Below are 15,491 nucleotides of genomic sequence, written 5' to 3'. Positions count from 1 at the left end.
ATCTTGGAGCGACTGTAGATGATATCAGTGAAGATGAGATTTTCTATTTGCTACTCGGGAGGCAGAAAGCCACAGCAGGCCCGTTCAACCATTCACCCCCTCCACATCGGGCTTGTTTGTTCTGTGCTCCATTGGCAGTGCTGTGTTTTTGTTTTCTTGCGAGCTGCTTCCCCGCTGATAAAAAATTGGGCCTTAGATCATCCCTCTGTCTCTTTCTGGAGGCTGAACTGAGGCTCAGTTCAGGCTCATTGTGGCAGACCAATTGAATTGGGCTGACTATCTACCTGTTCTCAGTGGGGATGCATCCTCTGGTTTTGCATGATGACGCCTCATCAGGATTATTTGGTTTAATGCTTTACTGAGGACCTAACAGGCATCTGCCGATGCATGGCCAAGAGACCTGCTTTTTCTCATCTGCTTAGTGGGAAGCAGCCATATAGCAGTGGGAGCTTTGGATCTCGAAGCACTTGTGCAAGACAGGTTCGGATGGATAGAAAAGCCTTCCTTTGTCTCTTTTCTCATCTCGCCACACTTACACATTGCAGAGTTGTTAACCTCAATGTGTAAAATGTGGGAGTTCAAAAAAGCGGCTTTATTTTTAGCCCAACATCTGCAGTGCATTAGCTGGAGCAGCTGCTGTTAGAAACGATGGTCTAAAAACAGCTGCTCAGACAGAGATTCCTGCTTCTCTAGAGTCTCATATTTGGTCCAGCTTGCAGGAGACAGGTTAGAAACCCCTTAAAACTGTCTAGACACTATTATTATCACATGACACATTCCTTCACTTTGCAGATGGTCAGCACGTCGAGAGTTTGGCAGGAATTAAAATAGGGAGCCAGTGGATTTTACGTGCGTGGTACGGATAATGGGTTGTGCTCAACCCTGGCCACACGACAAATGTTAAACTCTACTTCCTGTAATCCAAATCTCCCCGGCTACAGTTGACAAGGAGTACAAGCTGTTCTAATACAACTCCCGTTATCGTTTGTGCCATTTAAATAACATCAGAAAACCCATTCCATCATCCAGCACTTTATTACACTATATTGCATCATAACCTGTTTGTTTTCGCCTTGACTTCTGTTCTGACTGGGCAACATTTCCCTGGTGTTTGCGACATAGAAAGATGAAAGCCTGTTTGTTTCCGAATTTCCTGTAGAATGTTTTTCTTGATTTGAATTAATTATAATTCATTTAAATGCAATTTTCTGGCAGCACTTGTTTAAAGCTGAAGTGTGCATTTTATGTAATATTGTCTCATTTTAAATTATCTTCGCTATCTGTACATTAGCTGCACATTAGCAACAATTATAAATAAACAATTTTTTGATGAATTTCTCCAAAAAGTTTAAACACTGTCTCTGTGGTGCAATTAATGACCACTGGGTTTGGGATGGGACTATCTGTTTGACAGAGCAATTGTAGTTTTCTCTTTTATTTTTGCCGCAATTGCAGCAATTACTCTTTTTGTTATTAATGTGGCAATACAGTTTAGAGAGGCTAGCAGAGCGGAAAATGCACACTTCACCTAGAAAGAGAGGATATGTAAGTTGTATCAAAGTTGGCAGTAAAGTATATATGCAATGTCAAATACCAGGACAGTTGCCAGATCTGTGTTTCTTGATTGTACGTGTCTTAGTGTCCCTTATCATTCCATGATTTCCATCATTTGAATATCATTGTCCTTTCATTCTTGACTTGCTGTCATTGCTGGGATTTTAGCATGCTATGACCTTCTTACTTTGGTTTTTACTAACTTGCTGGAAATTTCCTTTGATATTCTTTTCTTGATTAACCTTTTAAACTTAATTTTCTGTATTTGACCTATTCTCTGCCTCTCTCTTTTTTCTCTCTCCCTCTCTCCCAATTTCTTTCCCTGTTTTTTCCTTCCTTCCCTCCCTCTTTCCCTTTTTCTGTCTCCATGTGTAAAATCGGACATCACCGGATCATTGCATTTTCAAACATGCACTTTTTGTTTTCTCATGTGCACTGTCCCTGTGGTCTTTGGGTGTCTTTTTTGTTGTGGTGGTGTGGGATGTGTGTTCTCAGCAACCCTTGGCTGCTCCTCTGTGACGTACGCTCTCGTCACACTCATGTTCTCCATGCTGACTCTGCTAGTGCTCTCATAAACGGGGGCTTGCCAGAGAAGAGGAGCTCAGTCCACTCTTTAACCACACCCTTCAATTTTCTATGCCTTTCTGATCATATCGCAGGCTAAACAAACAAACAAAAAACAAAAAAGAATATCAGTTACATGTATTGGAATTAAGCAAAGTGTTTGGTGCTTGTATCATTCTGTTTTCTTTTGTCTTTTTAAGTTTCTTATTCATTTTATGTTTAAGCAAGACAACGTCAGTATGTTTGAAAAGGGTTTTTTTTTTTTTCAAACCATGGACTTTTTGAAGTGTTGTAGAAAATCTTTCCCTATCAAGAAGCCTAGTCTCTTGATATTAATCTTGATATAATTATTCTAGGGCCCATTTAGGAGATAAAGTCCTAATTTTCATTGCCTTCATTAATTTTAAGTTTTTTATTCTTCGGTTATTGTTCTTATTATTATTAAGATGGATGTTTTTAAGGAATCGGCACCAAGTTTGTGTGTTGACATGGAAAGTGTGTTTTTTTTGTGACAAACTGTACATAATTTTAGATTCAGAAAATACATACTTTCTTGTAATGGACTTTTATTTACATTTTCTTTTCTCTGCTTCTTACTTGAAAACACCATTCAAAACTAATGCTACTGCTGTTAAACTCATTCATGTCAAAAGTGTCATTTTCAACAGTGTAATTTAATTATGTTCTGTAATACATTTTTTTGTATACACATAACAGTATGGTGTCATGCAGTAATCATTGTAGGTTTTAAGAAAATACGGTAAGCTAGATAGATTGTTTTGTTTATTTTGAGTTTCTAACGTACACAACATGGATTTGAGTCAAAATCTCACGAAGCGAGTTGCATGGGACCATAATGTGTGACCATTTCATGTTTATCCCATGATGACATGGTGCTCAATGTCGGTTCGTAGGGACCCACAGAGCTTTTAACTTTTAAAGGGCAGGAGTGTACTGCAGTATTTCTGATTGACCATCTCTACTCTGAAATGCTAAATTCCTTAAGGCAGTTTTTTCTTGCTTAGACAGGATTTAACATAAACACCCCACCCCCAGACTGAATTTTAGTGTGAAACCCACAAGTGTTCTTGTGTGCATGGCACCACCTCCGTTGGAGCCATATAAATCAATTTTGAACATTAGCGATGGACAGATACAGGTATGGGTGTTAGTGATGCGCGGGTCAGGGTTTTTTCCAACCCGCGGGTCCCGCTTTTATGAAATTATTTGGCCCGCCCCGCAAATAAAATAAAATTTCTTGACCTGCCCCGCCCCGCACATCGGGACACACAGAAGATACGTTGCTACTTATACCTTCGTATCGTAACCTTATCAAAGAACCTAATAAAATATGAAAATATCTATTCCAGATATTTAATATAGGCTATAGGTAATTGCACTATGATGGATCGTTTGTGAACAAATCTTTTAGGTGAACGAATCGTTCTCGTTTACGTAATCCACTGACCATAGATAGTAAAAGACTCATTTCTCGTTCAATGAAGTTCTTCCCACAGCAGCGTGCGAGTGCAGCGCTATTAGCGCATGCGCAGCTCGTGAACAGCTCTGTGAACTGTTTCATCCTGTCAAAGAGTTACTCAAGATGTGACGGAGCATGTGACTTGTTGAATGTAGTGAACGAATACGATATTCTCGTAGGTGAAAGAGTTGAATGAACTGATACATCTCGTTCGTGAATGAAATAAATGAGAGCACCTACAGGGTCAGTCGGCAAAGCATGTAAATCTCGATGAGCAGATACAAAGCGCAGTTATTGGTGCACATACGCTTGTTTTCATATTTGGAATACAGAACATAACTCAACAATTTACAATTTATTTAGACTATTTATTTAATCCGATCATGCACACACTTTAATAAAGCCAAATCAGTTTTTGTCACAAGTAAATACGTTCGTTGACTTAAGACATAACACATAAGACACTCTTTTTCTCCAACTGCTGGTGTATTTGTGTAATATGAAGAAATGGTCACTGAACGAATCAGTGAATGAATCATTTTGAAAATGATTCAACTGAAAATCAACGAATCTCTGGAAATAATCACAATTTCCACCCCTAAATTCCATGCAACATAAATGGATTTTTAAAAATTTTGTTTTTAGTGACCCGCCCAAACCCACCCCGCAATAAAGTACCAATTTCTTAACCCGCCCCGCCCCGCCCCGCCTCGCGGGTTATGAGACGACCCGCGCATCACTAATGGGTGTTGATTGGCCTCCAGCCAGCTATCCATATTAAAGAAGATGGTGGTCAGTTTACATGTTCCAAGGCTGCTGGATGCCATCGAGAGTGGAAATGCGAGTGTCATTATTATTCAAGACCTATGCAGGCATTTCCTAGGAGTGTGTTAAGTAAAGTGCAACTAATGTATTTAAGTGTCTTACAGTATAAAACCTCATATATTTGGCAGGGTTATGGAAATAAATGGGGGAGGGAATGGAGGTCGTTTGTTCAATAAAATGGAGTAGCATTTGTTTCCCATTTTGGAATGGATTCTCATGGTAATAAAGTGATGCGCCCTGGAGGTTTGACTCCTGGAAACGCATGTGCCAATCAGTTTGTCATGCTTATCATTCATATGCAGGTGCGTCTCCATCTTTAATCTTTGTGTTTGGTGCTAGGTGACATTTCATCAGAAAAGCAGCACCCCGTTTGGCCAGTCTGGGATGTTTAATGCCACTCCGGATGGATTATCGGCTTCATTCAGACTAGTAGAACCAGAGGCAAAATGACTTGAGAATCCAAACTTGGCACCGGCAGAAGTGCCACTTGTTCACACTTATCACTGAGAGTGACTGGAAACGGAGGCAAGTGCCAAGTGTGGAGGTGTCTAAATAATCTGAGAGTCCTCAGAACAGACTGAAAATTTGTAATGACCATGCTGTAAAAGTTAAAATAGGTTTTTAGCGAAGAGTCACATTCATCAGATGTCCCTGGAGCTATTAAAAGGATGATCTTCCATTTGCTTTATTTAATACGTTTGTAATAATATTCAACACAGGAGGTTAAAGTTTGGCTTGTTAGCTTTAGCTAGCAGCTAGCCCCTGCCATAACTACATTCAAAGCACACAAAGCCTGTTTTTTCCATTGATGGCTATGCAAAATTAACCACAAATTAATTAGCTAGTACTTCTGTATTCTATAGAGTACTGCTGAATGTGATGTGAAAACCCAGAAGACTAATATGCCAAGAGTTTTTCTTATGGTAAACATAACTTGACAATACTTGGATGTTTTGTTGTACAACATAACATAAAAAGTATTATCAATTTACATTAACCGCGGACGTTGTTTTACTCTAAAATAAATTTAATAAAAATTGAAAAACCGAATTGAAAAAAAAAACCTTTCTCAAGAGAACACATGGCACATTAGAACTCTCTCTCTCTCTCTCTCTCTCTCTCTCTCTCTCTTTCTCTCTCTCTCTCTCTCTCTATATATATATATATATATATACAGTATATATATATATATAATGTTAAAAGTCACATGACATTTACAGCTCAAATAATTGGCTTCAAAAAATGTGTCCAGAACTGAGTGTCCATGAGCATAGACTGAAGTATACATGTGCCATGGGAATGCTAACGGCTAATTGTGTCCAGGTATTTCAGACTGCCTAGATTCCCCCCTACACTCATATAACATATAACATTTTTTCACACTAATTTTCATTATTCAGAACATGATAAGGTTTGTAATATGTGGAGACATCTCGTGTGTCTTGAATACCTTTCAAGCACGCTGCTGAGTCAGCAGAGCTAGGCATTTTTGGCCAATGAAGGAGCTCAATGAGTCAGCCTTTGTGCTCAGATGTGTGCTGTGATTTATCGCACTTGTTAAAATGCAGGCTGAAGCTCAGGAAAACAAGTGCGACCCACTCCGAGCCCTGAGCTAGGAGAAACGCTCTCGGCCCTCTCCTGGATGGTCGGTAGATTAAATCTGTCAGCTCTACCTACCGTTACCCAGCCTCTTAAACACATCTGTGGAGTTTGTTGAATGCTACAATGTCTAGATTTCATCAAAAAGTCCACAGCACCAGATTACCTATCATACAGGTTTCTTAGTTTAAGTTCATAATACATTTTGGTTTATTGTAGGTTTATTGCAGGTTTTGAGCACAGTTTTCTGAAAGCATTGTGACTCAAGCAGAGCTACAGTTTTGTCTAATGAATTTTCCCTCCAGGTCTCTGTTGAGTGCATCCATAATTCATGATCACCTTGATACATGAAGATGTGTTTTAGGTCTTTATGTGGCTCCATCAATGATTTAGATGGACGTTCCATTAGAGACACTTAATGCAGAGTTGCCTAGAGCTCGATATAAGCCTAATTGTAAATTCTGTCAGCTTGTTCAATGTTCATCTTAATTCACGATATAATTTATTGCTGTATACTCACAAGAATACTTGAATGGAGTACCAATAGAGTGTTGGGCTAACAATAAACTATGTTAGCTAATTTTTTTGCAGCCACCATATTATATCATGTGTTCTGTGCCAGGTGAAAATGTTGTCTCAATACTCTATATATAGAAGAAAGTGAATTTGCTTACAATGAAGACGTTTTAAGTATAAAACAACCTATTACAGAACAACTGCTTTATGATAGGTATTAGCTTTTTACCTGTCTCCACTGTTTATGTGTACACACATTTATTTTATTTTATTATTTTATAGAATTTTAACTCATAATTTGTCCAAAATAGGCTGTATTTACTTTTTAGCTACATCAGATCTCCCTTTGTTAGTCCAAAAGCACTTAGTTTATCTTTTATAATGTCCACTTGAAAACTAGGTCATCTTCCCACATTTGAATAAAATATTTCAGCATAGATTTATATGAATTGAGTTTAAATGAATTGCCATGTTTACCGATGCAGCATTAAGATCCATACAACCACATTTTCATTTTGGGTTGTGTTTACTGATCCAGACCCAACAGTCCGTCTCTGCAGATCCTGTAGCTATTTAGCATTTTCATGGTATAGCTTGTTATTCCTGGTAAGTAGTCTTTGTTTTCAAGAGCTGAAAACACAGTTCTGCTTGTGTTTCTCCATCTCATTTAATCCTTGTTCCTTTAACATGCTATTTTCTTTTATTTTCATCAGTATGGCTTACGTTTGTGTTTGTTACGCAGGAGTTACCCCATAAGTGAATGCACTAAGAGCTGAATATTGAGATTATCTTCACTGTTCCATGACAATGCAGTTTCTCTATTGAAATATGTGCATGAATATGAACAGAACAAGCCTTGTAGTCAGCGTTCTGAAGACAGCTAAAGTTCTGTAAAAAAAAAAAAGAGTTAATTTTGTCTCTGAATAAGCATGCTGGGTTCATTTTCATGTGAGTGGTGAATGTCCTGCTTCAGAATGACGCTGTATGTGATGTGATGTTGTATACTGTGTGTGGATAACACATGAACTGTATCCCACTTTGGCAGTCTGTGTGGAGAACCTACTGTATGTATTATGGGGGTGAATTCACTAAGAATTAACTGATAGTGCTGTTTATTTGCACATTTGTTGTTTTAGTAATTAGAGATTGTGTAAAGGAATTATGCTAATCAGGTAAAAAAATCAATGCTGTTTGCACTTCACATTTCCTGGTCCTGGTTGTGAAGGATATATCAGACAAACATAATCTGGAATACTTTTCTGCAACTTTGCAGCATGGTTTTAACACTGCGATCCATGCACCTCTTTAAAATGTGTAAAAAGGACTCATCTACACCATGCATTTGGACGTACGCCCGCCTATAACGCTCTTCTCCATTGCTAAATTATCATTTGATGAATTGCTTGATTGAATTCCATGATTAATAGAAAATGTACACAAACAAAATTCTGTTAACCGACTTGACGTTATGTTTTGTGAGGTTCAATTTCAAATTTACATAGAGAGGAGGATTTCTCTAAATACAATGACTTAAAGGGACAGGTCATGCAAAAATTAAAATTCTGTCATCATTTACTCACCCTCATGTCATTTCAAACCTGTATGACTTTATTTATTAAAATTGTTGTTTTGCACTATATGTAGAGATACATTCCTATTTTATGTTCCATAGAGGAAAGTAAGTCACATACAGGTTTGGAACAACATGAGGGTGAGTAATGACAGAATTTTCATTTTTGGATGACCTGTCCCTTTAGTTTAAACACAAAGCAGTGCATTTCAGCACATTTAGTACCTTGTTAAACTGGATTGCTGGTGGTTAGTGGAAAAAGCCACAGGTTTTTAAAAATATGTAAAAGAACAACTGTTTAGTGAACTCTCCCGTATGTGTTTTAGTGAGTGTGCTGGCTTTAGTCCTAACTGCCTTCAACAAACCAATCCTTTCAGCTCACTTCAAATTAGTACAGCATACAAAATATACTATATGGAAATGTAATTTTTTATTCTAGATTGCATAGATCACTGTGGCACTGTGGAAAAACCTCACACTTTAAAACCTGGTCTGTGATAAAATCTTGTTTTCTTTTTTTTGTTGACTTTTCCTCCGTCCCAAAGAAACCAGCTCAGGGTTGGGCACCGGGGCTATCGTGGGCATCCTCATCGTGGTCTTCGTCCTGCTCCTCTTCGGCGTGGACGTCACATGCTACTTCCTCAACAAGTGCGGCCTCCTCATGTGCATCGCTGTCAACTTCTGCGGCAAGTCTGGGCCCTCTGCCAAAGAGAAGGATATCGAGGAGGGAAAAGCCGCTTTCACGTGAGCCTGTCTTTTCCTTTCCCTCTCATCTGTGTATGTTCCCTTGTCCGATAATGCCATCCATCACGGCTCTCCCATCATTATCACCCCCATCAGCTCTACAGGAGGGCTTGAGGCAGGGCTGATAGTGACATATCTGACTTCATGAATGAGAATGATGTGAATATTGGCTCATGGCGGTCGTGTTGAGATAAGAGGAGAAGTGCATGCTGGTTAGGAATGAAAAGGCTGCCTCGTTGCATCTGTTTTAGTAGCCTTTGAAAACGCAATGCAAAGAAAACCTTTTCCTTTTTAACTAGTAAGCTATTATATTCCAATTGTGAAGTCGTGTTATTGCACTGAAGGGCTCAACAACCGTTTTTGATTATGATAAATATTTATAGCACCATATTGTCATATTTGTCAGACAACAGTGTATTCTAAATGTATTTATATTTTGTCATGCAAAAATATTGAAACATTTTTTTATTTGATTTGACATTAGTTTTACAAAAAAGTTATTTTGGAATCATATTTTTGTTAAATTAAAATATTTATATTTTTATGAAAAGTGCCAAAGGTTTCACAAATATACTGAATATAAAAATATGTCCAAACAATTGTTAGGAAATTTAATTTTTCCTGTAATATTAATTTTTTCTTTACCTTCCCTGCAAACGGTTTTACAAAAATGATACATTTTAAGTAAATGACAATAGAATATAAAAAAGCCCCCTTTCCCTTTACATTTCTTACTATGATACCATGACAGCTATAAATTAATATAAACACACTTTTGCCAGAAAAGTACACCATGTGGTGCGAGACAAATTGTTTATAATCAACCCGTTTTAATCAGTGCTGCTAATTTGAACAAATCCTTATCTATGTTAGCCAGCAATGTTCACTACACGTTTGCAAGCCATAAAACAACACCCCTTGTGTCATTTGTTTATCTGGGTAACTCTGGTGTGTCATCTTTTACAGTAAGGATGAATCTAAGGAGCCCATTGTGGAGGTAAGGACTGAGGAGGGACACACACCAAACCATGAAGGAGGAGGACCCACCGAACCCAATGAGACCACCCCTTTGACAGACCCTGAGTGAGTCACTAAAAACACACACACACACAGTCCAAAACGCAAAAGTCTGGTCTTTTCTTCAGGTTTTTAAAATCTTCTTGTGTTTAACAGTCTCTCTGTTGTAGTTTAATGATGTACTAGATACCACACACCCCTCACTATTTTGTGATAACCTAACATGGTGTGTTTAATTTTGAAATGCATGTTGGACTTCCTGATGTATGTGTATGTTTTACCTTGGGCTCCCCCCCTCCCTCTCCTTTTTCTTTGTGTGAATCTCCTTCTCCCCATCTCTCCTCTCTCTCTTCCCACTGTCCTCACAGGCACGCTGCTGACACCACAGCAACAGTAGTGGACTTGCTTCCCTCTGTAACCACTAACTCAGACCCTGGCACTGACAGTCCTACTAGCGATAGCACCACCCTTACCTCAAGCACTGCCCCTGCAGCCAACCCTAAAGCGGTCCCTAAAGCTACCCCCCAGTCCAGCACCCCCAAACCTAGCATCACCTCACCCACCTCCCCACAAGCTGCTCCTGCAGCCGTGGCCCCTCTGGTGGACCTGAGCGATACACCCTCCAACCAGACCTCAAAGTCCTTAGATGCCCCCCAGCCGTCTGATTCAACCCCTGCAGATCCGGCCAAAGCCAATGGCCAGAGCCCGGCTGAGCCGGCCAATTCCCCCCAAAGTAAGGACTCTCAGGTACAGGGAGAAGCCCACCAGACCACAGATAGTGACCTTGCCAAGGATGCACAGGGCAAGCCCTCCAGCGCACTGTCCGCACCCAACCAGGACGAGTATGGCCACCTCTAGATCTTTAGTTGTGTTTGTGTACTTAACCATCTCCACTTTCTCACTGTCTGTTTCTTCATCACCCCTCCTTCCTGTTCAGTTACTTCTCACTTCTTAATGTAAAATCAGAATTACATCAGGTTCCTCCTGCATCGCCAATCTTTCGTATTCCCTTTGGTATTCAAATGAGAGACTTTATTTGCACCTCTGTAAAAACCAATTCAATAGCGGCATTTCAAAGCTCAGTGGAATTATAAATGTGTAAAATTGTTCTTTTGGTTTTGTTTTTTGGAGCGAGCTAATTGATTCCTCTATTAATGCTGGCAGAGCCTCACAATGATTGGTTGTCGCAAATGGCACAATTCCACAGCTGATGATTTTAAATGATGGCTTTCAAAGCTGAAAAGGACAGTGAGAAATAAATTAGCAGCCTTAATGGTGCTATTGTATAAAAGAGCATCTTAGAGAAGGCTAATGTATGATTGTTGTAATTACATTAACACAGCAGATGAGGTGCGGAGTCATTGGTGCCTCTGTGGGTGAAATGGCCACCTTCAAATGGCCAGCTGATGTACACATCAAGGTTAATGTTGGTAACAAAAACAGAAGAAGAAAAAAAGGAAATATTTTCATTAAAGATGCAAAACAAACGTTTAATAACAAATCTGCATTTACCTTTTAATTTATGTCTCAACCAGATGGTAAAAGATAGGCTGGAATTCCATACTCTACCTTCAGATACTGTATATATATATAAAAAATTTAAGTATGTAAAATAAATACTCTAAAACTACAATATGAAGTTTATTTATAGAGACAAGATTAAAGTTCACTTTTTGTATATGATGTTACAGATACATTGCCATTCAAAAAACTCTAGGGAGAAAAAAACAACAACAATGTTTCTTGAGCAGCAAGTCATCATATTAGAATGATTTCTGAAGGATCATGTGACACTGAAACTCAGCTTTGCCATCACAGGAATATTGAAAATTTATTCAAATAGAAAACAGTTATTTTAAATTGTAATAATATTTCACAACATTACCGTTTTACTGTATTTTTTAATGAAATAAATTCAGCCTGCGTGAGACTTCTTTCAAAAACATAAAAAAATAGTACCAACCCCACACTTTTGAATAGTAGTGTATTTATGCAGTCAACTACACCACAATAATCATACAGTAGTTGTTTCTGAAAATAATATCTCTCTGAAACATTGTGAAGACAACACAAATTCAGTTTAGAGTCTCGTTTAGTTGATCCAAATGGCCTCAAACAGATTTCACGAATATATTCCAACAGTTCTTAGCTATGAACTTTGCAAACTTTAATAAAACCAGCCAGGACTTGTTCTCCAACTGACAAAAGATTTGAGTGGATTTGGTCCATGGCTCTGAATCAGAAATGTGCCAGAGATGCCAGAATGATAGTAGTTACAATTGTTCAATGGCACATTTTATTGTTCACAAGTACTAAGTTATGTTGTTGTGAAATTAAACTACCGTATTTTCCGGACTAAAGTCGCACTTCTTTTCATAGTTTGGCTGGTCCTGCGACTTATAGTCAGGTGCGACTTATTTATCAAAATTAATGAACCAAGAGAAATGAACCAAGAGAAAACATTACCATCTCCAGCCACGAGAGGGCGCTCTATGCTGCTCAGTGCTCATGTAGCCTACCACTGAAGACATAGAGCGCCCTCTCACGGCTGGAGACGGTAAAGTTTTCTCTCGGTTCTTGGTTCTAAATAAATGCGACTTATTGTCCAGTGCAACTTATATATGCTTTTTCCTCATCATGACGTATTTTTGGACTGATGCGACATATACTCAGGTGCGACTTATAGTCCGAAAAATTCGGTAAAACTAGCAAAAATTGCAGCTAGAATGTACAAAATATACATAAATTAAACAACCCTGCTCCATATTCGCTGGAGCCATGCTGAGAGCATCGGATCAGTGCCTCTGAATAGCACTGGTTTCATTCATTCAAATGTGCATATTGCAAAATTTAACAAACATTTCACATCTGACTGACTCAGTCCTGCTAGATTTATGGAGCTTCCTAATGTAGCCAGAAGTAATGGCATCTCCAGACTCCTCAGTTGCTCTGTTGCGAAGTACAGAGAAAATCGGCTGTCGAACATTAAGCCAAAACGTCCAGCAGGGAATTAGTTGGAACATGGCATTTGTTAAATATTTACCAGAGACTTTGTTTTCCTCACTTCCATTCGTGCTGTGTAGTTTGTGCTTTCTATGTACTGCCCAGTCGGCGCACATCAGGCTTGTTCTCTTTCTCAGTTGTCTAATTTGAGCAAGAAAACTCCAGGGAAGTTGCCTCTGATTGGTTGCCACCTGGACTTATTGGTTGTGTCTGTAGATTTTCAGCTACCAGAGAGACTTCCCTGGTCTTCACAGAGCCTGCAGAATATCAATGGAACTCAATCTGTCTCTCAAGACACCTAAAGTCAGAGTTTTTCCCTTCCCTCCAAAAACTCGCCAAGGATGCAAACTGACAAATGACGGAGGGGTTTCTTGTGATGCCGCTGGAGCCTCAGCTCGCTCAGAAGGAATAATGTTGCTTTGTGTCTGTCGCAGTCGTTCGGCGGGACTCTGCACACTTGGCTGCTCTTCATAAGAGCCAGAATGTGATCAGATAGCTTTATTGTGATGAGCATAGTGACATTCCGCTGGGGGACAAACAGCTCAGACCTCGGACACTGACAAAGCAGCTTGCTCTTATGTCGTACCACTGAGATCGTGTAGATTGTAACACGAGACGCCCTCACTCCGCTACACACATTCTATTCCCTACAAAGCCTCTCTGTGGCTCTGCTGTATCCAAGAGCGCTCGACATTGCTGTCCAGGCGTGTTTGATGAATATAATGAACAGTCATACACAGCTGATATCAGCCGGGCAGGTTGGAAGGGAACGTGTTAGAAATGCAATAGGGACCGTCCATCTCGATTTCCTGCCAGCAAAACTCATCTTTAATTTTCGTGGTTCATTATGCATTTATGAATGATTTGGCACACCAGTACAGTCAATTCCATTACAGGAATTATCAGCGTTTGGAGAGAATCAGCCTACTGCAAAATAATTTAAGTAAACTTCCTTTCTTCAAGGCCCACTATTTGCTCTGTCAGCTCCCTTGAGAACAAATGTCTGTGTGCCTGTAAAATATTCAGTAATAGGCAGTTTGCGGTGGATGATTTTCATTTATTTATGATTTATTATTTATTATTATGCTTTTTGCTCCAGCCTTACCCCAAGAGACAAGCACTCTGTGTATCAACAAACTATTACACAGCCAATGAGCGCAGAGGGAGAGGTTAACATTTATGCAGTTTTATGAGGATTGTGTCTGCAGCTGAGTCTGTGCAGCAGAAAGGCTCTCTGCACCAATGCCATGGATTTACTGCTCACAGCAAGCTTTAACTTGAGTATTATGAATCATACCTGCATGCACTGTTCCTCTGTCTTCATACATGCTCATGCTCATGAATAATCTTTGATGTTAGCATAAGATAACCGAATAAGATCCTGTTAGCTGGGAAATTAATTGGCTTGACTGAAGTCTGTTCCCTCTAAACTTAAAGGGACAGTTCACCCGAAAATGAAAATGTGCTGTCTTATTTTCCTCCTAATGTCATTTCAAAACTGATGATAGCATGATAAAAGTACTACATATGATCTATCATTCCAAAGATTTTTTTGTTGTTGTTGAATGAAATATATTGAAATGTATAGACCTACTACAGGTTATTTTATATGCTATTTGTGCAACAGCAGTATGTCTTAAATAGACTGGACTGGAAGACTATTTAAGTCTTCTGGGGTAAAAGACTGGAGTAAAAGAATATTCAGCTATGCCAAAACAGGAATTAGTTAAATTTTGAAATACATTAAAATTGACAACAGGTATTTTAAATAGTAATAACTTTTCACACCATATTTTGATCAAATAAATGAACGTACCAAAGAAACCTAGTCAAGATTTTTGTCACACAGTGCTACCATATTAAGAATGAAAAAATGACTCATGTGAACCACTTTTATGTTCATTTTATGGTGTTTCTTTGTCATTTGTGGAGCACTGAGCACCAGTCTTCATTCACTTTCATTATATTGAAAAGAATGCCTAGCATATTCTTCAGTTTGGTCGAAATCCATCTTTTGTGTTCCACTGAAGAAAGAAAGAAAGAAACTCATACAGGTTTGAAAGAACACGAGGGTGAACAAATCATGACAGAACTGTCATTTTTGGGTGAGCTTATCCTTGGAAATACAGTAGTATAAAGAGAGGAAGCGGCCAAACAGAGGACTGAAAGACACTGCTGATAAACTTCTCTTTTTTTCTCTTTCCCCCAGTGGTAAAATTGTAGTAGATGACAAAAGTAAAACACCAGACATGGAGGTAAAGAAAAACCCGGTGGAGGTGAAGACAGTCCCTAATGAAGCCCCCCAGATGAACGGCAATGAGAGCAAAGCATGATCCGGAATGGGCGGCGAACAACAGTCACAGACAGACAGCACCACACCACCACCACATCTCAAATACATGGGGTTCTTTCTTCAGTGTCTTTAAGTTCACAGAACAAAACACGTCAAGATGTATAGAGCGCATAAAGAGCTCGCACATATGCCTTTTGTTTTATACTTTTCGATTGTTTCTACCATTGAAGCCTTTCTTTTTTTTCTCCATCAATGCAAGAAGGAAAGATTCTTTTCCTCTAGTGCAGTCTCCTTGACCTCTGTAAGTAAGATCAGTGACTTCAAAT

The 15,491-nt window shown here is 39.0% G+C and overlaps 1 protein-coding gene across 4 annotated transcripts in view; it reads left to right on the top strand.

Moving 5' to 3' along the window:
• LOC132130919 (neural cell adhesion molecule 1-like) overlaps positions 1-15,491 on the top strand; it is a 236,680-nt gene extending 221,189 nt beyond the window's left edge. For 2 of the 4 annotated variants that reach the window (XM_059542793.1, XM_059542794.1), the window contains 4 exons: positions 8,654-8,852; positions 9,819-9,935; positions 10,238-10,711; positions 15,082-15,491. In XM_059542793.1, the coding sequence (XP_059398776.1) occupies positions 8,654-8,852; positions 9,819-9,935; positions 10,238-10,711; positions 15,082-15,205 (914 nt within the window). In that variant the 3' untranslated portion in view covers positions 15,206-15,491. The remainder of the gene's footprint in view (positions 1-8,653; positions 8,853-9,818; positions 9,936-10,237; positions 10,712-15,081) is intronic. The other 2 variants (XM_059542795.1, XM_059542796.1) reach the window with 1 other exon arrangement.

Source organism: Carassius carassius, chromosome 47 (genome assembly GCF_963082965.1).
Source record: "Carassius carassius chromosome 47, fCarCar2.1, whole genome shotgun sequence".
Lineage (NCBI taxonomy): Eukaryota > Metazoa > Chordata > Actinopteri > Cypriniformes > Cyprinidae > Carassius > Carassius carassius.
Note: the sequence above shows the minus strand (reverse complement) of the source record. Positions and strands in the feature narration are given on the sequence as shown.